This window comes from Globicephala melas, chromosome 19 (genome assembly GCF_963455315.2).
Source record: "Globicephala melas chromosome 19, mGloMel1.2, whole genome shotgun sequence".
NCBI classification, from domain to species: Eukaryota; Metazoa; Chordata; class Mammalia; order Artiodactyla; family Delphinidae; genus Globicephala; species Globicephala melas.
This window is the reverse complement of record NC_083332.1, coordinates 12,800,191-12,824,212: the sequence shown is the minus strand read 5'-3', so window position 1 is coordinate 12,824,212 and position 24,022 is coordinate 12,800,191. Positions and strand designations below refer to the sequence as shown.

Below are 24,022 nucleotides of genomic sequence, written 5' to 3'. Positions count from 1 at the left end.
TTATCACAGGATATTGAATATAGTTCCTTGGGCTGTACAGTAGGACCTTGTTGTTTATCCATTCTATGTATAATAGTTTGCATCTGCTAATCCCAAACTCCCAGTCTATCCTTCTCCTATCCCTCTCCCACTTGGCAATCACAGGTCTGTTCTCTATGTCTGTGAGTCTATTTCTGTTTCGTAGATAAAGTTCATTTGTGTCATATTTTATTTTTTTTTATTATTTTATTTTTTTTGGCTGCGTCAGGTCTTAGCTGTGGCATGCAGGCTTCTCTCTAGTTGTGACACGCGGGTTTTTCTCTCTCTAGTTGTTGTGCTCGGGCTCCAGAGAGCATGGGCTCTGTAGTTTGCGGCACGCAGGCTCTCTGGTTGAGATGCGAGAGCTCAGCAGTTTTGGCACGGGGCCTTAGTTGCCCCATGGCATGTGGGATCTTAGTTCCCCTACCAGGGATCAAACCCATGTCCCCCACATTGGAAGGCGGATTCTTTACCACTGGACCACCAGGGAAGTCCCATTTGTGTCATATTTTAGATTCCACATGTAAGTGATATCATATGCTTTTTGTCTTTTTCTGACTTACTTCACTTAGTATGATGATCTCTAGGTCCATCCATGTTGCTGCAAATGGCATTATTTCATTCTTTTTTATGGCTGAGTAGTATTCCATTGTATATATGTACCACATCTTCTTTATCTATTCATCTGTCAATGGACATTTAGGTTGTTTCCATATCTTGGCTATTGTGAATAGTGCTGCTTTGAACATAGGGGTGCATGTATCTTTTTGGATTATACTTTTATCTGGATATATGCCCAGGAATGGGATTGCTGGGTCATATGGCAACTTTTTTTTTAGTTTTTTGAAGAACCTCCAAACGGTTTTCCATAGCGGGTGCACCAAATTACATTCCCACCAACAGTGTCAGAGGGTTCCCTTTTCTCCACACCCTCTCCAACATTTGTTATTTGTAGACTTTTTTTTTTTGGGCTGCGTTGGGTCTTCATTGCTGCGCGTGGGCTTTCTCTAGTTGTGGCGAGTGGGGGCTACTCTTTGTTAACGGTGCAGGGACTTCTCATTGTGGTGGCTTCTCTTGTTGCAGAGCATGGGCTCTAGGTGCAGGGGCTTCAGTAGTTGCAGCACACAGGCTCAGTAGTTGTGGCATGTGGGCCCTAGGGCACGTGGGCTTCAGTAGTTGCGGCGTATGTGCTCAGTAGTTGCAGTGCATGTGCTCAGTAGTTGCGGTGTGCAGGCTCTAGGGCACATGGGCTTCGGTTATTGTGGTGTGCAGGCTCAGTAGTTGTGGCTTGCAAGCTCTGGAGTGCAGGCTCAGTAGCTGTGGTGCATGGGCTTAGTTGCTCCGCAGATGTGGGATCATCCTGGACCAGTGCTCGAACCCGTGTCCCCTGCATTGGCAGGTGGATTCTCAACCACTGCGCCACCAGGGAAGTCCCTGGAGAAATGTCTATTTAGGTCTTCTGCCTGTTTTTCAATTGTGTTGTTTGTTTGTTTTTTGTTATTGAGTTGTATGAACTGTTTGTATATCTTGGAAATTAAGCCCTTGTTGGTTGCATCATTTGCAAATACTTTCTCCCAGTCTGTAGGTTGCTGTTTTGTTTTGTTTATGGTTTCCTTTGCAGTGCAAAACTTGTAAGTTTGATTAAGTCACATTTGTTTATTTTTGCTTTTGTTTCTATTGCCTTGGGAGACTGACCTAAGAAAACATTGGTACAATTTATGTCAGAGAGTGTTTTGCCTATGTTCTCCTCCGGGAGTTTTATGATGTTATGTCTTATGTTTAAGTCTTTAAGCCATTTTGTGTTTATTTTTGTGTATTGTGTGAGAATGTGTTCTAACTTCCTTGATTTACATTTGGCTGTCCAACTTTCTCAACACCATTTGCTGGAGAGGCTGTCTTTTCTCCATTGTATATTCTTGCTTCCTTTGTTGAAGATTAATTGACTGTAGGTGTGTGGGTTTATTTCTGGGCTCTCTATTCTGTCCCATTGATCCATATGCTAGTACCACAGTGTTTTGATTACTATAGCTTTGTAGTATTGTCTGAAGTCTGGGAGGATTATGCCTCCTGCTTTGTTCTTTTTCCTCAGGATTGCTTTGGCAGTTCTGGGTCTTTTATGGTTCCATATAAATTTTAGGATTATTTGTTCTAGTTCTGTGAAAAATATCATGGGTAATTTGATAGGGATTGCATTAAATCTGTGGATTGCTTTGGGTAGTATGGCCATTTTAATGATATTAATTCTTCCAATCCAAGAGTATGGGATATCGTTCCATTTCTTTAAATCATCTTTGATTTCTTTTATATCTTTTAAACATTCTGCTTTTTAATTTTTTAATCAAAGTATATGTCTCTTCCTTTAAATAAACAGAACCACATAAGAAGAAAAAGTGATTCAGAGTTATTCATAAATCTGACTCTCTGAAAAACTATGGAAGTGGCAAGTAGAATACTCCCTAAGGAAAGGATGGTTTCCTTTATTAAGTTTTACAGTTCTCAACATACAAGTCTTTCAGCTCCTTGGTCAGGTTTATTCCTAAGTAGTTTTTTTCTTTTGATGTGATTTTAAAGGGGATAATTTTTTTTTTACATTCCCTTTCTGATATTTCATTGTTAGTGTAAACATCAGCTCAGTGCTTTGTGACCGCCTGGAGGGGTGGGATAGGGATGGTGGGAGGGAGGGAGATGCAAGAGGGAAGAGATATGGGAACATATGTATATGTATAACTGATTCACTTTGTTATAAAGCAGAAAGTAACACACCATTGTAAAGCAATTATACTCAATAAAGATGTAAAAAAAAAAAGAAATGCAACCAATTTCTTTTTTTTTTTCTTTTTTTTTTTAAAGATATTTTCACTTTTATTTTTAAAAGGTACATAAAGGAGGGTCCAAAGGAAGTCTCCAAATGAGACCAACAAACTCCCAAATATGTGTGTAACTATCAAAATTTCTGAGGTCAGCAATTAAATATTTGCTTTAAACTTTCTATTAAAGTAGAACAAAAAAAAACCACAGCACAACTTCTATAGGGATATCAGGATAGTTATAGCAGTAAATCTGGCTTGATGTAAACGTGACTATTATCATATTTTCTCCTATTCCTGGGGAGACAGAGATGCAACCGATTTCTGTATGTTAATCTTGTATCCTGCTACCTTGCTGAATTTGTTTATCAGTTCTAGTAGTTTTTATGAATTTCACCTGATTTCCCTCAAATTACAAAGTTTCTTCCCCATATCACCAATTATAGCTTTGTGTATATAGACAGATGCCTTATATCTTGGTTTAGTTGTCTGAAATGGGGGAAGGGTTTTGGTTCAGTGTCTGGCATATAGTAGGTACTATATAAGGATATTTTTACTAATGTCTTTGCAGACATTTCAGTGACCCTGTCCCTTACTCCTTGTGTCAGAGAAATAGCTATGCTTTTAGATTCCTTGATCTTTTCTATAGTACTTTCACACCCCTCTTGGTGATGACCACTTACTCTTTTTTCCCCCAAAGCAAGAACCAAACCCTGTTAAGTTTTCAGAAGTTTTAATGATCAAGTTTTGGGGAAGGGTGAGGAGGAGCCAATCTGTTAGCGAACTCTGGGAGTCACATGGTCACTTAGATGGAGGGACCTCCTTGATAATGGGGAGTCTGGTCACATCCCTCTTTTTTTTTTTTTGCGATACGCTAGGCCTCTCACTGCTGTGGCCTCTCCCGTTGCGGAGCACAGGCTCCAGACGCGCAGGCTCAGCGGCCATGGCTCACCGGCCCAGCCGCTCCGCGGCATGTGGGATCTTCCTGGACCGGGGCACGAACCCGCGTCCCCTGCATCGGCAGGCGGACTCTCAACCACTGCGCCACCAGGGAAGCCCTGGTCACATCCCTCTTTAGCAGACACACACTGAGGACAGGGAGACATCTCTCCACACTTGCACAAACTTCACAGATTGTGGTGGGAGTCGATGGGCAAGGCTATAATATTTTTGGCCATTTACCGTTACCGGGAAGGGAAAATGGGTCAGAAATACAGTATGCCACCAAACAAACTTTCAGTCTTCCTTTCTACTTCTACCCTAGTACACACACTATCCACTCAGAAAACCCCTATTTAAACTTCAAAACCCAGTAGATATGCTTCTTTTTATAGGCTAACTTTTGGGACTATTTTGGAGACTTGTTCTCTTTGTTTTCTGTATTTCTCTTATTCCTCCAGGGAGGTTCTACCACTCTCTGTTGCACGGTCTATATTTGCATGGCCTTTCCTCTAGCTTAGAAGCTTCTCATGGCCAAGAACTGTGTCTCATGAATCTTCACTCCCTGTCTCTTGCACAGAGCATCACAGGCTAAGGGGTTGGTAAGTGTTCACTGAATGCATACACTTCAGTTCTGCAAACTTTGCTGCCATTTACTCTGATCACCCAGTTTTTTCTTTGAGTACCTTAGATTTGGGGTGACGGTGGTGAAGAATGAAACTCAAGTGGTCTTAAAGAGGTAGAATAGTACAGATGGTTTAAAAATAAGATATTATTTTAACAGCTTATAGACATATGAAAAGATGCTCTACCTCAGTCTTAAAAAATATTATTATTTTTGCCTAGCCATTTAAAAAGGGCAGAATATTTGAACATGTTCTTTATTGGTGAGACTCTTCAGAAGCAGTCATTTTTTGGGTGTTAGTTTGTCATATTTAAAATTCATATGGTTTTTGAACCAGTTATTCCTCCAATGTAAGTATTGGGAGGTTGATAATGACAAAAGTGTGGTACAGAAACCTTACTGCAGCATCATTCTTGAGAGCAAAATATTGGAAACAACCTAAATGTGCATTAATAAGGGTCAAGTTAAACCATTTTTGGTAATCCTTCTATTGGAATGTTATGCAAACATTAAATTACGAAACGTCATGGATCTAAGATATATTCTTATTTATTTATTTATTTTTGGCTGTGTTGGGTCTTCGTTTCTGTGCATGGGCTTTCTCTAGTTGCGGCGAGCGGGAGCCACTCTTCATCGCAGTGCGCGGGCCTCTCACTGTCGCGGCCTCTCTTGTTGCGGAGCACAAGCTCCAGACGCGCAGGCTCAGTAGTTGTGGCTCACGGACCTAGTTGCTCCACAGCATGTGGGATCTTCTCAGACCAGGGCTCGAACCCGTGTCCCCTGCATTAGCAGGCAGATTCTCAACCACTGCGCCACCATGGAAGCCCCTAAGATATATTCTTAAATTACAAATAAACTCTAGTCTTCATGGTGTGATATATAGAGAAACTCATGACACCTTTTCTTTAAAAAAAAAAGTATATATATATATAAAATGGATAAAAGTATATATTTTTATCCATTAATAAAAGTATATATTTTCTTTATATATAAAGGGGTAGATAGTTAGATGTACTTGTATAAGCATATATTACCTCTGGAATGAGTGTAAAGAAACTAGTAACAGTTGTCCTGGTTTGAGAGTGAGAGAAAGACTTATATTGGATGGATTAAAATTACTCATATGCATATCTTAACTATTTAGTGACATGAAAATTCAAATAATAACAGCATAGGTAGAAATGATAACTATGGGTGAAGTCAGAGCAAATTCTCCACCTTGAGGGAAGTGGCAGGTAAGCTGATCTTGACCCTGGTTCGATTTGGGAAAAGACCTGAGGATGGCGGTACAAGCAGAGGGTGCTTTGTGATTAAAGGGGCAGGAGTAGTTATGGGAGATGGACCCTGAAGGACACTTGGGGCAAGGCCAGGGAGAGCTGTGTCCTCCTCTGAGAGCTTGTAGAGGCCATGGAATGGATGGTTCCTGGGTGCACTTACCTGGTACTCATTTTGCAGCACCGAGATGTGCAGTTCAAATGGTTGGCCATCCACAAAGGGCATTCCAGAGGATGCCACCTCACAGTTCCAGCTCCTATTCTGACGGTTGTTTATCTTCACAGATATGCCAAAGTACACTTGGAAATGGAAGGCAACGTCTGAGTTCTCGTCAGTCCCAGTGTGGAAATCCACCTGCATTTCTGTGTTCTTGCTGATGGGCAAGCACATGGCATGTTGAATAGGCCTCTTCTTGTGGGGGAACCCACATTTGACACACACACACACATTCTTTCCCGATTCCTCCCTGGTAGGAGGAAGGCCTTCCTGGGGGATACTGTAATCCTTGTTCCTGTGGGCCTCCTTCAGCTTATCCTGCCCAGGATAGCAGGATGCCCTGTTCCTTGGCCCAGGATTCAAATTGAGCAGCAGTCACTGGCCTGGGGCTACTGGTTCTTTATCTGCTGGAAGTCCTATGCCCCTTGATGAAGAGCCAAAGCCCTGACCCCTTTTCTCAGACCCCAAGACCTGCCAACAGTTCTGCAACTGCAGGCATAATGCCTGGTACTGCAGGGGTCTCCAGGACCTGCATATGCATTGTGCTACCATTATGCTATTTACATGTTTTAACATCACTCATACATGAAGTGACCTGCCCGCCCCCATACTCTAATATTCTCACTTCTCCTTCACCTCCCCACCCATGGGCTATAGAGTACCCACCTGAAAGATATGTCAGGTTTCCCTCTGATTGTCACTGAAGAACCCATAGACAAGGACACACGCCATGTGTACAGGACCTGCCATGGGGAGACAAGAGTGGATGAGGGGCAAGGCCAGGTGTGGGCTCCCCTCCTACAGCGGTTCCCAGGGGTGCAGCAGGTTACACATCAAAGAACAAACTCTGAGGGCCCCAATCTCCCCACTTCACGAGAGTCAGGTCCCTGTGTCCTTGAAGAGATGAGAGGATCATAGTTAAGAGCAAGGGTTCAAGAGCCAGGCTGCCTGGATTCGAATCCTGATTCTGCCCCTTACGAGCAGTGAGACCTTAGATCTGTTACTTGAACTCTCCCTGCCTCAGTTTGCTTGGTACAAGGAGGATTATCAGAAATTCCCACTTCATAGGGTGTTCTCAGGAATAGATGAGCAAAACCTTTAGCCTAATCACTGGCACATGCAGGGTCCATACAGGAGCGACCTGTCAGAAGGGGGAGGACCCTTTCAGGAATACTGCCTGCAGTTATTTTCTACCATCTGAAACTCTGAAGACAAGACTTGAGGATATAAAAATATGAAAGTGTAAAAATTCACTCCAGGGAAAAACATTTGTTTAAAGAGAGGGGGACGTAATAATGGAAAAGGAAACCCCTGTGTGTGGGATGTAGATGTATACGCATCGGAATCATCAAGGGGAATGCATGTCCTTTCAAGAACGTATACAGCGTTGTTGAGAACACAGTCAGTACTTGTACAAAGGGTGTGGGACAGGAAAGTAATTGGGGAGAATCTGCAAGTTGTTGACTGAAATCTGCTGTAAACTGTCTGGACTGAGGCTGAACGTGTTCCTTCCAGCTTCAGGTGATTTGATTCTCTGGAACCAAGTCTCCCAACAGCTTTCCCCTGGGGTCCAGGATCTGCTCAGCCTCCTCCTGTGAGGCAATGGGAAGGGCTGACTTGGGGAGGATACCTGAGGTGGAGCTGTGTGTGCACCCAGACTGGAGATGCAGCGCCCTACAGTCTGAGGTCACCTTCTCTCACTCTTCTCGAGAAGAGGCATCTAAGGAATCACTCCTTCTGCTCTCATCAATGCTCAGAGGTGAGTTCTGGGTAACTCACAGGCCACAAGGCCACCACTTCTGCCAACCAGGATCCACACTGATACACATGGGAAGACCCACAGTCATTTAAACAGTCACTGCTGTGTAGGGGAGAACCCTCACATGCAGACAAATCCACACACATATTCACCGATCGACACCCAGTCACAGATTCTCACACACACACATTCACATATAGTCACACAAAGACATGCAGTTCGTCATGTCACACATACCTCCCTACATTCTTACTCACTGTAACAGGCACTGGTGTGCTGTAGTCACACACTCAGAGCCGTGAAGACAAATGCACAGCCTCACCTCCTTGCACTTACGCACACACTCCCTCATCCCCTCCTCTGACTAAAGACTCTAGTGCCTTCTGCTAGAAGGCTATGTCTTCAGCCTTCTTGTTTGTTACTATTCCCAAAGTAAGAAAAAAATTAATAGCTGTAAGAGGAGACCTTGAGACCATAAGGTTACAACCGGCAGCAGACACTGCTTTGAGAACAACTGGTGTCATCCTGAGTCTGACACAGTTCAGGAAATTCAGGTTCTCAGCAAAACAGGAATGGGTCTAAAATCACATCCACAATGGCCGTCCAGCTCCATCTTGGACGCCTGAACCATGGTCACTCCATTTTTTTTTTTTTTGGCGGTACGCGGGCCTCTCCCGTTGCGGAGCGCAGGCTCAGCGGCCATGGCTCACGGGCCCAGCCGCTCTGCGGCACGTGGGATCTTCCCGGACCAGGGCACGAACCCGTGTCCCCTGCATCGGCAGGCGGACTCCCAACCACTGCGCCACCAGGGAAGCCCTGGTCACTCCATTTTGACTTTTAAATGCATTTTTAAAATGCATTTTCATGTTCAGTGGCCAAAGCAGATGTACAGTGGATGTTCAATAGGCCACAAAACAGGCCACTCTGGTCAGCATACAGTTCAAGTTATATCATGTAAAAGCCAGAATGCCTTTGCCATCCCTCAGTATGTGAAAAGTTCCTCTATCATTTTCCCTTTTGTCTGCAAATCTTTTGATAGAGCAAAATATTTGTCCCTCAATGCCAGGTTGGTTGCTGCTGGCCCTGGGTCCACCGTATCCTTTGGTGCTAGGCCTCCTTTTTCTTCATATATATATTTGCCTAGTTATCCACATTGGGGGAAAACTAATCAGACATAGTGAACAAGCTCAGAGATATGCTAACGGGGAAACCTTTCATAGGCTATTCATTTTATAAACTATATCGAACTGTTGCACAAACATTGTACATGTGCTTTTAACAGCACACCTGAAGCAAGCAGTGACACATGTCCTGAGTAGTTACAGTCTTTGACAGCTTCCCCAGAGAATTTTCTTTCCATCCTAAACATTAGGGGCATAGTATGGTTAGAGGTAAAGCAATGACTTTCAGTGTAGATAGGGAGACAAACATTTGGTAAAGAGTTCAGTTAAATTAGTAGAATGACTCTTAAAGGCTGGGTCCAGATTTTTGGGTCAGCTGCCTACCACTGCTGTTGTCTTTTTCTCGTCCTAGTGTGGGTGTAATTTGGGGTCAGCAGTCCTTTCTGTAGACCAGTCCACTGCAGAGGCTCTTCTTACATGGGAAATATGAATTCAGGAGTCAGTTCCCTTCAGTTTCGCTGTGTGTGAGCTAGTTAAGAATACTTGGTATGGGTCCTTTTATCTAGGTTGGCGACAGTTCTTTAAGTGATACCTTTTCCAGGAATTCCCTGGCGGTCCAGTGGTTAGGACTCCGTGCTTCCACTGCTGGGGTCACGGGTTTGATCTCTAGTCGGGAAACTAAGATGCTGAATGCCACATGATATGGCCAAAAAAGGAAAAAAAGTCATAAATGATGCCTTTTCCAGTATGCATAATGTGGTTGCAGGTCATGAGGCATCTGATTTTTTTTTTTTTTTGCGGTATGTGGGCTTCTCACTGTTGTGGCCTCTCCCGTTGCGGAGCACAGGCTCCGGACGCGCAGGCTCAGCGGCCATGGCTCACGGGCCCAGCCGCTCCACGGCATGTGGGATCTTCCTGGACCGGGGCACGAGCCCGTGTCCCCTGCATCGGCAGGTGGACTGCGCCACCAGGGAAGCCCGAGGCATCTGATTTTTATCCAGGATAGATTGCTGTGATAAACTTCAGAAAGAAACTTAGAGTGTCCTTTCAGTATTTCAATTACACTTTACAATAATGTAACACAACACTAAGGAGCTACCTGGGAGGTGAGTCTTAGATACTAGACACAGACCTCAGACTTTCCTCGTAGTGCAGTGGTTAAGAATCTGCCTGGCAGTGCACGGGACACAGGTTTGAGCCTTGGTCAGGGAAGATTGCACATGCCGTGGAGCAGCTAACCCCATGCTCTACTGAGCCTGCGCTCTAGAGCCTGCGAGCCACAACTACTGAGCCTGAGCACCACATCTACTGAAGCCTGTGCACATAGAGCCCGTGCTCCACAACAAAAGAAGCCACCGCAATTAGAAGCCCACACACTGCAACAAAGAGTAGCCCCTGCTCACTGTAACTAGAGAAAGCCCGTGCAGCAACGAAGACCCAATGCAGCCAAAAATAAATAAATTAAATAAATAAATTTTAAAAAAAGACCCTATAAAAAAATAAATACAGACCTCAGTTAACAAAACTAGAATTTAATATCCACTGAAACATAATGTTCTTCTCTCTAAAATTATCCTCATTTTAATCAAATATAACCACATTAAGACTAACTGGTTTGAAGAATAAGTCTGGTTTCAATAAACTTGTCCTGATTTTCACATAAGTGTAGTTGATGACACGGGCTCTTTTAAATTAGCTGTGCTTTAACTTTTTTATGAGGAACCTCAGATTGTGCTCTTAAAAGGATTCTCAAGGCCAGAAGAGCCATGACAAGGGCTTGCCACAGATTTTGCCTGCACTGTCTATAGATTTGGATGAATTCTTTGCTTCTTGAGGTCTTCACAATATCTTGAGATTCCTGCACCTGTCAGGAGGTGACCTTCCTTATTCACTCTGTTGGGAACCTAAGAGTTTCCAGTTTCTAAAGGGATCAATAGAGAGAAAAGACTGATCTTTCAACTCTGCTCACAAAGGTATAATTTACCAAGTTGCAGTAAATCATAATTAGCTTGAGGCTAAAGGTTTCCTTATATCTGGAAAACACAGATTAAAAGCCAGTAATAGGGCTTCCCTGGTGGCGCAGTGGTTAAGAATCTGCCTGCTAATGCAGGGAACACAGGTTCGAGCCCTGGTCCGGGAAGATCCCACATGCGGCGGAGCAACTAAGCCAATGCGCCACAACTACTGAGCCTGTGCTTTAGAGCCGTGAGCCACAACTACTGAGCCTGTGCTCTAGAACCCACGTGCCACGACTACTGAGGCCCGTGTGCCTAGAGCCCGTGCTCTGCAACAAGAGAAGCCACCGCAATGAGAAGCCCGCTCACCACAACAAAGAGTAGCCCCCGCTCTCTGCAACTAGAGGGAGCCCTCGCGCAGCAACGAAGGCCCAACAGTCAAAAATAAAACAAATTTATTTTTTAAAAAGCCAGTAATATTTAAGATAAAACCCATAAAAATTACAACCATATTCACCACTTCACTCAGTCCTGTGTAACTAATTCCTTTCTGTTAACAGTTTTATGAAGCCATCAGGGTTTCCATTAGAATTAATCAGTTTCTTATCTAGTTCAGCAGTATTTTCTGAAGTATATCATAAACCTGTATTTGTCAAAAATTCCTTTTTATGAACCTTGAGGACGAAGCTTTTTTGGGAAAAAAACAGTAAAACAATAACTGTCTATAAATGACAAAAGACTTTAAAAGGCATACTTAAAGATCTGATTACAATGCAATTGAAAAAGAGACTTGGTTATTGCTGTGATATACAATATTTTAACTAGAGTTATGACTAATACCATTATACCAGGACATATAAGATTTTTAAAGAAATTTCATATAAGTTCTAGAATGTATATAACATTTAACCATAGAGTATAACCTAAGAAGGCTTGTCACTCATTGGACAATTCTTCCCATATAATTTAACATACCGAATAATCCTAGTGAGTTTAACATCTCTGTAAGAGATGCTTCAGGGTTCCTTTTTTTTTTTAATTTTTGGCTGCGTTGGCTCTTCGTTGCTGTGCGCGGGCTTTTCTCTAGCTGTGGAGAGTGGGGGCTACTCTTTGTTGCGGTGCACGGGCCTCTCATTGCGGTGGCTTCTCTCATTATGGAGCACAGGCTCTAGGTGCATGGGCTTCAGTAGTTGTGGCACACGGGCTCAGTAGTTGTGGCTGGGGGGCTCTAGAGCGCAGGCTCAGTAGTTGTGGCACACGGGCTTAGCTGCTCTGCGGCATGTGGGATCTTCCTGGACCAGGGCTCGAACCTGTGTCCCCTGCTTTGACAGGCAGATTCCTAATCACTGTGCCACCAGGGAAAGTGCAAGGGCTCCTTTTTAAAAAACTGTACACAACTTTCTGTATCCATATTGGTTTGTCCCTTCTTTTCTTTTCTTTTTTTTTTTTTTTTGCGGTACGCGGGCCTCTCACTGTTGTGGCCTCTCCCGCCTCGGAGCAACAGGCTCCGGACGCGCAGGCTCAGCGGCCATGGCTGACGGGCGCAGCCGCTCCGCGGCACGTGGGATCCTTCCGGACTGGGGCACGAACCCATGTCCCCTGCATCGGCAGGCGGACCCTCAACCACTGCGCCACCAGGGAAGCCCCCCTGTCCGCTTTTTAATCGGGTTGTTTGTTTTCTTGTTGTTGTTGAGTTGTAGGAGTTCTTTATATACTTTGGATATTAACCCCTTACCAGATATATCATTTGCAAATATCTTTTCCCATTTGGTAGGTTATCTTTGAATTTTGTTGATGGTTTCCTTTACTGTGCAGAAGCTTTTTAGTTTGATGTAGTTCCATTTGTTTATTTTTGCTTTTGTTTCCCTCGTGGCAGGTGACATATCTAGAAAGATATTGCTAAGACACGTCAATCAGTGTACTGGCTATGTTTTCTTCTGGGGTGTTATGGTTTCAGGTCTTAGAGTCAAGTATTTAATCGATTTTGAGTTGATTTTTGTGTATGGTATGAGGTAATTGTTTTTCTTTTTTTTTTTTGCACGTGGCTGTTCAATTTTTCCAATGTTTATTGAAGAGAGTATCCTTTCTCCATTGTATGTTCTTTGCTCCTTTGTCATAAATTCATTATCCGTATATGTGTGGATTCTTTTGGGGCTCTCAATTCTGTTCCATTGATTATGTATCTGTTTTTCTGCCAATACCATGTGGTTTTGATTACCGTGTTTTTCTGCCAGTACCATGGCTTTTTAATATAGTTTGAAACCAGAGAGTATGATCTTCACTTTTGTTGCTTTTTCTCAGGATTGCTTTGGCTTTTGGGGTCTTTTGTGGGTCCATATAAATTTTAGAATTTTTTGTTCTATTTGTAAAAAATGTCTTTGAGATTTTGATAGGGATTGCATTGAGCATGTAAATTGTATAGGTAATATGGACATTTTAACAATGTTATTTCTTCCAATCCATGAACATGGGCTATGTTTCCATTTATTTGTGTCTTGTTCAATTTCTTTCAATGTTGTATAGTTTTCAGCATACAGGTCTTTCAGCTCCTTGGTTAAATTTATTCCTGTCTTGGTTGTGGTTATAAAGGCAATTGCTTTCTCTCTCTCTTTCTTTCTTTCTTTTATTTTTTGGCCATGCTGCACAGCATTGAACTCGTCCCCCTGCAATGGAAGTGCAGCATCCTAACCCACTGGACTGCCAGGGAATTCCCTGCAATTTCTTTCTTAATTTCTCTTTCTGCTAGCTCATTTTTAGCATATAGAAATGCAACATATTTTTGTCTGTTGATTTTGTACCCTGCAACTTTACTGTATTCATTTATAATTTCTAATAATTTTTGATGGAGTCGTTAGAGTTTTCTGTACATAAAATCATGACATCCAAAAATAGTGTCAGGGACTTCCCTGGTGGTCCAGTGGTTAAAAATCTGCCTTCCAATGCACAGGACGCGAGTTCGATCCCTGGTTGGGAAACTAAGATCCCACATACTGTGAGGCAACTGCGCCTGCGTGCTGCAACTGCTACTGAGCCCGCACACTCTGGAGCCCGTGTACTACAGCTAGGGAGAAGCCCACACACTGCAACTAGGGAGAAACCCGTGTGTTGCAACGAAAGATCCTGTATGCCACAACGAATATCCTACATGCCGCAACTAAGACCCGATGCAGCCAAATAAATAAATAAATAAATATTAAAAAACAAAACAAAAACAAAAAACCAAGCAACAAAAAGCCAAACAAAACCAGTGTCAGTTTTCTTTTTTCCTTTCCAATTTGGATGCCGTTTTTTCCTTGTCTTGCCTAATTGCTCTGGCTAGGACTTCCAGTATTATGTATAATAGGAGTGGCAGAGTGGGCATCTTTGTCTCGTTCCTGATTTTAGGGAGATAGCTTTCCTTGAGCACGATGTTTGCTGTGGGTTTTTCATATGTGGCCTTTACTATTTTGAGGTGCGTTTCTTCTATACCCAATTTATTGAGAGTTTTTATCCTTATTGGGGGTTGAATCTTGGCAAACACTCTTCTGTATCTATTGAGATGATCACATGGTTTTTATCCTTTATTTTTCTAATGTGGTGTATCACATTTATTGATATCTGGATGTTGAACCATCCTTGCATCCCTGGAATACAGCCCACTTGACCATGGTGTATGATCCTGTAACATGTTCTATTCAGCTTGCTAATATTTTGTTGAGGATTTTTTTTTGGCTACACCACGTGGCTTGTGGGATATTAGTTCCCCAACCAGGGATTGAACCCAGGCCCCGGCAGTGAAAGCGTTGGGTCCTAATCACTGGACTGCCAGGGAATTCCCTTGTTGAGGATCTTTACACCTATGTTCATAAGAAATAATGGCCTGAATTTTTTTTGGTGTGTGTTGCCTTTGTCTGGTGTTGGTATCAGGGTAACGTTGGCCAAAGAAAAGTGAGTTAGGAAGCGTTCTCTCCTCTTCATAATTTAGAAGAGTTTGAGAGGGATAGGTATTAAATTCGCTCTCAGTTAGATTGCAGTATTCCTTGACTTTAAGTTTGGTTTCTGGAGAATTGGCATTTTCTTTTTGTGGTACAGTGTTACCATGGTTCTTCATGGTGCCTTATGAATTGTTCTGCCTGTGCTTTTGAAGTAGCAAACACTCTTCCTCTTGAGTCTATCGATTCAACAAGTTAGAAATTAGAGGCTTTTCCAGTAGGTGGTGCTATAGCACACGTTTTTGGTTTCTCTTGCCCGAGATGCCTCTGGTTATAGAGAGTCAGCACTTTCCACCTTCCACTGTCTGTGTCAGAGGTGAGGCTCCATGCCCTGATTATGACTTCCCGTGCCTCCAAAGTTCTTGGTGCCTTGCAGATGCCAGTGTCATTGGTTTCCGTGCCTGGGACACTGGGATGGTGAGCTCTTCTGGGGTGGTGAACTCATAGCCTCTATCACTGTGAGGGGAGGGAGAGGATGAATGGGGAGCCTCTGCCATGTCCAGTGTTGTAAGGCTTGCAGGCTTCACTGCTATGGGTGGGAGACTCTTTACTGAACTCCACAATTCTACCAACTCTATTTCCACAAGCCTCAGCCAGGTCCCCGTCACCGCTCTCCAGGATTACTGTAATAGCCTTATGAGTAGTCTTTCTTATTTTGTCCAGGTGCACCTACAGTCTGTTTTCCACACAGCAGCAGAGGAAATCCTTTTAAAACATAAATGAGGGCTTTCCTCGTGGCGCAGCAGTTAAGAATCCTCCTGCCAATACAGGGGACACGGGTTCAAGCCCTGATCCGGGAGGATCCCACATGCCGCGGAGCAACTAAGCCCATGCACCACAACTACTGAGCCTACACTCTAGAGCCCGCGAGCCACAACTACTGAAGCCCACGTGCCTAGAGCCTGTGCTTCACAACAAGAGAAGCCACCGCAATGAGAAGCCCGCACACTGCAACAAAAAGTAGCCCCCTCGCTGCAACTAGAGAAAAGCCCGTGTGTATCAAAGAAGACCCAACGCAGCCAAAAATAAATAAATAAATAAATTTATAAAAAAAACAAAAATACATAAATGAGACCAGATCCCTCTCCTCTACCTTGGGCTCCCATCTCACTTAAAGCAAACGTCCTATGGTCTACTTTTCCATATCCCGAGTTCAAGTCCTGCCTCTCTCCCCCTTTACTCCAGTCATACTGTCATCCTTGCTGTTCCTCAAAACTTCACGTTGCCTTCTCACATTGTGGTCCATATTGGTAGCCGATCTCTCTGACTGGAAGTTCTTCCCCAAGATACACATGGCTCTTTTATTGACCTTCTCCAAGCTTTTGCTCAAATCTCATCTCCTCAATGAGGACTACCTTAACTAGCCTATTTCAAATTAAGCCCTCTGTGGACTGCTCTGTTCCATTACCAACATCTTTTTTTCTTAAGCGTTTTTAAAAATTTAATTTATTTTATTTATGTTATTTTTGGCTGTGTTGGGTCTTCATTGCTGCGCGCAGGCTTTCTTTAGTTGCGGCGAGCGGGGGCTACCCTTCGTTGCGGTGCGCGAGCTTCTCATTGTGGTGGCTTCTCTTGTTGTGGAGCCCAGGCTCTAGGTGTGTGGACCTCAGTAGTTGTGGTGCGCGGGCTCCAGAGCGCAAGCTCAGTAGTTGCGGTGCACGGGCTTAGCTGCTCCACGGCATGTGGGATCTTCCCGGACCATGGCTTGAACCCGTGTCCCCTGCACTGGCAGGCGGATTCGTAACCACTGTGTCACCAGGGAAGTCCACCAACATCTTTTTCGAGACATTTATCCCCTTCTGATACATTATATATTTTGCTTGTGTATTATATTTTAAAAGTTACTGCATATATTTTCCAACTGGAGTATAAGCTCCATGGAGCAAGATTTTTATCTGTTCTTTTCCATTTATGCAAATAGTACAAAGCCTGCTGCCAGTTAGTCACTCAGTAAGCAATTGTCAAATGAATGGATAAATGGATGAACAGATAAATGGATGGATCCCTCTGATTGCTTTACTAACAACCCTTTGATTTGGGATTATGTTCATCAAATATTTTACATATAAGAAGAATGGGTCTAGCAGAGGTTAAATTTCCTTAATAAGGTCCCACAGTGGCAGAGCTGGGATCCTTATCCAGGTGGTGTGTTCCTCCAAGTCTAGGGTGAATAGGGAAATTGCCAGCAAAGATTCTGGAATAGATTTGACGTCAGAGAAAGAGTCAGTCGCATATAGCATGGGTTAGGCACCAATTTTATGAAGCAGGGTAGCCAGGGAGCTCTTCGTTATAATTTTATCATTGTGGCTTATCCGTAGACACCTAGAACTGCACTTAGATTAAGCATATCAGCATCTCCAGTTAGAAACTGCTTCTTATTATCACAGTGGACTTTGGATAGTGTGGACTGAATACACTTTTGGAGTCAGAAATTTCAAAAGAATAGCAGGCAGGGCTCTATAGCCTGAGCGAAAGGATCAGGGGTGACCCACCTCCTAACAGCATTCATAGGGCACCTTCTCCAGACAGACTCGCACACAACAGTTTCAATAGGGAAGAAAGACCCAACTGGAGACTATGGAATCCTTGGTATAAAGGATGGGAAGAAGGAATCTGGTTACCTCTGCTTCTTGTGCCAGGTCACCTGGGAACAAATCATTGAATGAGTACTGGTACAGAATGGGAAAGAGAATGTGTACATATGTGTGTCAGTGGGAATCATTGGATTTGCATAATTGTCCTTTTGTATATTTTTTCTCTGCATTTGGAGGTGTTTGTATGTAATATGTGTATCTGTGCCTCTGAGCGCATGTCTGGACTCAGATTAATGTCTCCTTGTTGGAGGTCTGCTAATGTCTCTGAGCTGCAAGAGAAAACCATGTTTATATATCCTGATTCTCCCTGGGCAACAGTGTGGGAGAGAAAACACTGGCCTGTCACTCACCCATGTATCCGTCTCTTCCATAGCCGAACCCCTACTGGCAGTCTGTTTCCCTTACTGTGGGTTACACGGTGAAGATCAAGGCAGATCTTCTGTGTCCCTCTGGGTGAGTAGATCCCAGTTTTTGTGTGATGGAGGGTGAAGCACAAGGGGAGAGTGTTAGCATTTTGGGGAACACTCATTGGAAACATTTTAGTCTTCTTTAATCACCAGAATGAGCTGAGGTGGCTCATGCAAAAGTGTGAGATTACACTGCAGGCGGGAATTTCCTTCCTGTGAGAGAGAGAGAGAGAGAGAGAGAGAGATGGCAAAGTAAGAAAGGTATATATTTTGAGAAAGAGGGTGGGGGAAGGGGAAGGAGAGAGGGAGGGAGGGAAAGAGAGAGAGAGAAGGACTGTGTTTGTCCCTGAGGAGGTTGTTTTCTTCAGTAAAGGCCTGTATGAGGGAGCCATTCTCTTGTCTTTGCAGAAAGAACCCAGAATTTGTGGTGGATTTGTGCATGTGTCCTGAGAGAGGCAGCAACGTCGCATTCCATTTCTGAGTCTACACGAACAACATGATGGTGATGAACAGCCTCCACGAAAGGGGGATGGGGAGAGGAAGAGATAGCTTCTTCTGACCCTTTGTGCCAGGGAAGCCGTGGGCAGCCATTTGAGCTTCGACTTTTGGTGCTGGAGAATGAATACCAGGTGTGTGGGCCCTAAGGGTGAGGGGCGTGGAGCACCATGGCTGTGGTGGGGCTGCTGTGGAGAAACAGAGTCCAACTCTGATCTGATCTGATCTGATCTGATGTCAACACACCAATTTTTTGTTTTGTATTTTTTTTTTTTTGCGGTACGTGGGCCTCTCACTGTTGTGGCCTCTCCCGTTGCGGAACACAGGCTCCGCATGCGCAGGCTCAGCGGCCATGGCTCACGGGCCCAGCCGTGGTGTCTTCCCGGACCGGGCGGGGTACTAACCCGTGTCCCCTGCATCGGCAGGCGGACTCTCAACCACTGTGCCACCAGGGAAGCCTTGTTTTGTAGTTTTAATACATGTGCTTTCTATTTTTTAAACAAATTTATTTATTTTTGGCTGAGTTGGGTCTTCGTTGCTGTGCGCGGGCTTTCTCTAGTTGCAGCGAGCGGGGGCTACTCTTTGTTGCAGTGCACGGGCTTCTCATTGCGGTCGCTTCTCTTGTTGCAGAGCACAGGCTCTAGGCATGCGGGCTTCAGTAGTTGTGGCACACAGGGTTAGTTGCTCTGTGGCATGTAGGATCTTCTTGGACCAGGGCTTGAACCCGTGTCCCCTGCACTGGCAAGTGGATTCTTAACCACTGTGCCACCAGGGAAGGCCACATGTGCTTTTTAAAGTTGAAGTTTAGTTGATTTACATTATTGTGTTAGTTTCAGGTATACAACAAAGTGATTCAACTATGTATTTCTATCTTCACTTATTTATTTTCAGATTATTTTCCATTATAGGTTATTAGAAGATATTGAATATAGTTACCTGTGCTATACAGTAAATCTTTGTTGCTTATCTACTTTACATCTAGTAGTTTCTATCTGTTATTAGCATATTGCTAATTTATGACCCCCCTCCCCTTTTCCCTTTTGGTATCTGTAAGTTTATTTTCTATGTCTGTGAGTCTGTTTCTATTTTTTATATAGATTCATTTCTATTTTATTTTAGATTCCACATAAAAATGATATCATGTTGGATTGGCCAAAAAGTTCATTCGGGTTTTTCCGTAACATCCGTAACATATTGGTCTTTCTCTGATTTAACTTTACTAAGTATAATATTCTCTAGGTCCATTCATGTTGCTACAAATGGCAATATTTCGTTCTTTTTTATGGGTGAGTAACATTCCATTTTATTTGTATGTGTGCATGTATATACACACACACATACACAGCACATCTTCTTAAGTCCATCTTTAGCACACCAATTCGATATGTGCTGCCACGTCCTTTCCTCCTCATAGGGCTAAACCACAAAAGTTTACCTCTCGGTCTGATGCTTATCTTGTCTTAACAAAAATGTGCCAGGTTTGTAGTTGCAGCTCAAGCATCAAATCCCTCAATCCCTACTGGCCACATCTCTTCCTTATCAAAGACACTCATGTCACAGGCCAATTCTCCCCCAGTCCTCCGTGCTTCAGGGCAGAAAACATATCTCCTATGCATTGAAAATCGTTGAACACAACTTTTTGAGCACTACCATGTATGCTGTGCAAGCAGAGATTCAGAGCTGAATCCCATATGCCTCTTGCTCTCATGGACAATCAGGAATGCGGAGGGAGAAGTGCAGGCCCACTGTCATCAGGGTAAAGCAGGGATGGGGAGCTCTGGAGGCAAGGAAGTGGACACTGGGGGATGATTCCCTACAGCAGTGTCATGGCAGGATTTCCTGGAGAAGGAGCTATTTGAACTGCTTTGCTTTTACGGAGTAAAGAATTTTTACAGGGAATGAAAAGAGGAAAGGGAAGGAGGAGGCCTAATTGTTCTGCACTCACAAGAAGTATATCTCTTTCCTTAGGTGTTTGTGAATAACAAGTCCACCTACGTCTTTGCCCACCGCCTGCCCTCATAGTCTGTAAAAATGCTGGAGGTGAAGGGAGATATTGTGCTTACTTCAGTGGAAGTATGTTGAGGGGCAGAAGATCTTGCAATGAAAATATCCACCCCGTTATACTCTTTTATAATGTGCAGGATCAGCGCAGCTCCCAGAAGATGCCAGGATATCCCCCTGTTGCCACACTTATGCTAATGATAATAAAATCTTCCTAGTATGAACCAGGACTTGGTTCTTGCTCATAGGGAAGACATCAAGGGCAGATTTGGCACAAAGGGAAAGTTGTCCCAAGTATGGAATGAGGAGTGTGGTTTGGGAAGGGTCCAGGTGGCCAAAATCTCAAGTGCTGTCCCTGAAATAGAGACAGAGTGAGAGTGTCTCAGGATGTTATGAAGAAGATGGACAGGTTTGGGGACGTGTAAGGGAGGGACACAACTTTGTATGTGAGCTTCTTTTCCCTTGTTTATTCACCCACAAATAATTATTGGACCCAAGTATTAGTCGGGGTTCTCTAGAGAAACAAAACCAATAGGGTGTGAGTGTGTGTGTTTATATATGTGTGTACACACACATACATAATTATATATATCAAGAGATTTTTTATAAGGAATTGGTTTACATGATTATGGAGGCTGACAAGTCCCAAGGTCTTCAGGGTGAGTCAGCAAGCTGCAGACCCAGGAGGGTCAATGACGTAGTTCCAGGGAATTCCCTGGTGGTCCAATGGTTAGGACTCCTCGCTTTCACTGCTGAGGGCGCGGGTTCAACCCCTGGTCCTACAAGTTGCTCGGTGCTGCCCAAAATGAATAAATAATGTAGTTCCAGTCTGAAGTCATGAGGCCCAGGAAGAGGCAATGTTTCAGTTCCATTCTGAAGGCAGGAAAAATCCTCCCTGATTTTTGCCTAGCTGATCTAGGCAAGGTCAGCTGTTTTGTTCTCTTCAGGTCTTCAGGTGACTGGATGAAGTCCACCCACATTAGGGAGGGCAATCTGCCTTACTCAAGCCACCAGTTCAAATGTTAATCTCGTCCAGAAACATTCTCACAGACGCACTGAGAATAATATGTAACCAAAGTACCTTGGCACCCCATGGCCCAGTCAAGTTGACACTTAAATTTAACCATTACTACCTCTTACACTAATATACCTTTATACACAACAGATATTCCAGTATGAGCCCTATGTGACGCTGAGAGGACCAGAGAATGATGTTATTGGCAAAAGGAACTTGATACTGATGAGTCAAGGATGAAATCAGCCCTAGAGGGATGTTTGAACTCAGGAGCTGAATGTCAGGTGTTCAGGCAGACATGACTTAAACCCTGGTACATGGCTTTCCTGGTTTCTGTCTCCTCTCACTTAGGAAGACCTAGAAGCTTTCCAGGGTTCTGAAGTGTGACCTAGGAAGCTGGGCCCGCATCCTTCCAGACCCCTCCAGACTGAGGTCCTCTGGAGACAGATAAACCACAATCTCTGGACCTGATGAATTCCTAAGTTTCTGGGGACCCTGCATTCCCACAATTTCCCAGATGCTCCATACATAAAGGAAAGCCGGTTGCTTTTGTCATCTTCAGGCCCTCTGAGCATTCTTCCCTATTTCTGTACCTTAGGAATAAACAATCTGTAAAAGAAATTAAGAAACCAATTCTTTTAGAATAGCATAAAAAAGAATACAATCCTTAGGCGTAAATCTAACCAAGGAGGTGCAAGACTTCTGCATTGAAAATGACAAAACACCGTTGAAGGAAATTACAGACAACCGACCTCAATAAATGAAAAGACATTCCATCTTCATGGGGTGGAAGATTTAATGTTGTTAATATTATTGATAATTATAAATATTGTTAAGGTAGCAATACTTTCCAGTGCAATTTGAAGATTCAGTGCAATCCCTATCAGAATGCTAGTGGCCTTTGTGGGCAGATATGGAAAAACTGATCCTAAAATTCATATGGAAGTGAAAGGCAAACCAAAGGGCCAAAATATTCTGAAGAAAGAACAAAAGATTCAGACAATTCAATTTCAAAACTTACTACAAAGTTACGCTAAGGGCTCTAAGGAAGAAGAACAGATGGGTAATACACGCAGAGAGATGGAAATTCTAAGAAAGAATAAAAAAGAAATGCTAGAGACTAAAAAAACTTACATAAATGAAGAATGCATTTGATGAGCCCATTAGTAGATTAGATATAGCTAAGAGGGAATCTCTGAGCTAGAGGATATGTCAATAGGAACTTCCAAAACTGAAAAACAAAGAGAAAAAGGACTGAAAGAAAGAAAAAACCCAGAACAGAATATCCAAAAACTGTGGGACAACTGCAAAAGGTGTCATATATGCTTAATGGGAATACCAGAAGGAGAAGAGAGAAAGGAACAGAGGAAATATTTGAAGTAATAACGGCTGAGAATTTCCCCAAATTCATGTGAAACACCAAACTACAGATCCAGGAAGCTCAGAGAACACCTAGTGGGATAAATTCCTCCCCCCCACACCCCCAGAACAATAAAACAAAAGTCCTGTATCTAGGCACATCATGTTCATACTACAGAGAATCAAAGATAAAAAATTCTGACAGAAGCCATAGGAAAAAAAACACCTATAGAGGAGCAAAAATAAGAATTACATCTAACTTCTCCTTAGAAACCATGCAAGCAAGAGGCAAGTGGAGTGAAATATTTAGTGTTGAGAGAAAATTGGTGCAACCACTATGGAAAGCAGTATGGAGTTTTCTCATAAAAAGGAAAATAGAAGTACCATAGGATCCAGCAATTCCACTTCTGGGTATTTATTCAAAGGAAATGAAAAGTGTAACTGGAAAAGATATATAGCAGTCCCCCTTAGCAACAGGGGTTATGTTCCAAGACCCCCAATGGATGCCTGAAACCCTGGATAGTACCAAATCCTATTATAGAGTTGACCCTTGAGCAACTTGGGCGGGGGGCAGGAGGGGTTAGAGGGCTGACCCCTTGTGCAGTCAAAAATCTGAGTGTCAAAATGGATTAAAGATCTAAATGTAAGGCCAGACACTATAAAACTCTGGGAGGAAAACATAGGCAGAACACTCTATGACATAAACCACAGCGAGATCTTTTTTGACCCACCTCCTAGAGAAATGGAAATAAAGATGAAAATAAGCAAATGGGACCTAATGAGACTTAAAAGCTTTTGCACAGCAAAGGAAACCATAAACAAGACAAAAAACAACCCTCAGAATGGGAGAAAATATTTGCAAACAAAGCAACCGACAAAGGAGTAATCTCCAAAATATACAAGCAGCTCATGCAGCTCAATGTCAAAAAAACAACCCAATGCAAACATGGGCAGAAGACCTAAATAGACATTTCTCCAAAGAAGATATACAGATTGCCAACAAACACATGAAAAGATGCTCAACATCACTAATCATTAGAGAAATACAAATCAAAACTACAATGAGGTATCACCTCACACCGGTCAGAATGGCCATCATCAAAAAGTCTACAAATAATAAATGCTGGAGAGGGTGTGGAGAAAAGGAGCCCTCTTGCACTGTTGGTGGGAATGTAAATTGATACAGCCACTATGGAGAACAGTATGGAGGTTCCTTAAAAAACTAAAAATAGAACTACCATACGACCCAGCAATCCCACTACTGGGCATATACCCTGAGAAAACCATAATTCAAAAAGAGTCATGTATCACAATGTTCATTGCAGCACTATTTACAATATCCAGGACATGGAAGCATCCTAAGTGTCCACCAACAGATGAATGGATAAAGAAGATGTGGCACATATATACAATGGAATATTACTCAGCCATAAAAAGAAACAAAATTGAGTTATTTGTCTTGAGG

At 43.2% G+C, this 24,022-nt stretch overlaps 1 protein-coding gene across 3 annotated transcripts in view; it reads right to left on the bottom strand.

The window, feature by feature from the left end:
- Positions 1–17,764, bottom strand: part of LOC115862556 (galectin-10-like) — a 31,766-nt gene extending 14,002 nt beyond the window's left edge. Inside the window, exons 1-4 of one of the 3 annotated variants that reach the window (XM_060289596.1) lie at positions 17,631–17,764; positions 6,547–6,623; positions 5,827–6,037; positions 5,028–5,216 (exon numbers count right to left, since the gene is read on the bottom strand). In XM_060289596.1, the coding sequence (XP_060145579.1) occupies positions 5,190–5,216; positions 5,827–6,037; positions 6,547–6,623; positions 17,631–17,651 (336 nt within the window). In that variant the 5' untranslated portion in view covers positions 17,652–17,764 and the 3' untranslated portion in view covers positions 5,028–5,189. Of the gene's footprint in view, positions 1–5,027; positions 5,217–5,826; positions 6,038–6,546; positions 6,624–17,630 lie in introns of those variants that run through there. The other 2 variants (XM_060289595.1, XM_060289597.1) reach the window with 2 other exon arrangements.
- Positions 17,765–24,022: the final 6,258 nt, after the last annotated feature.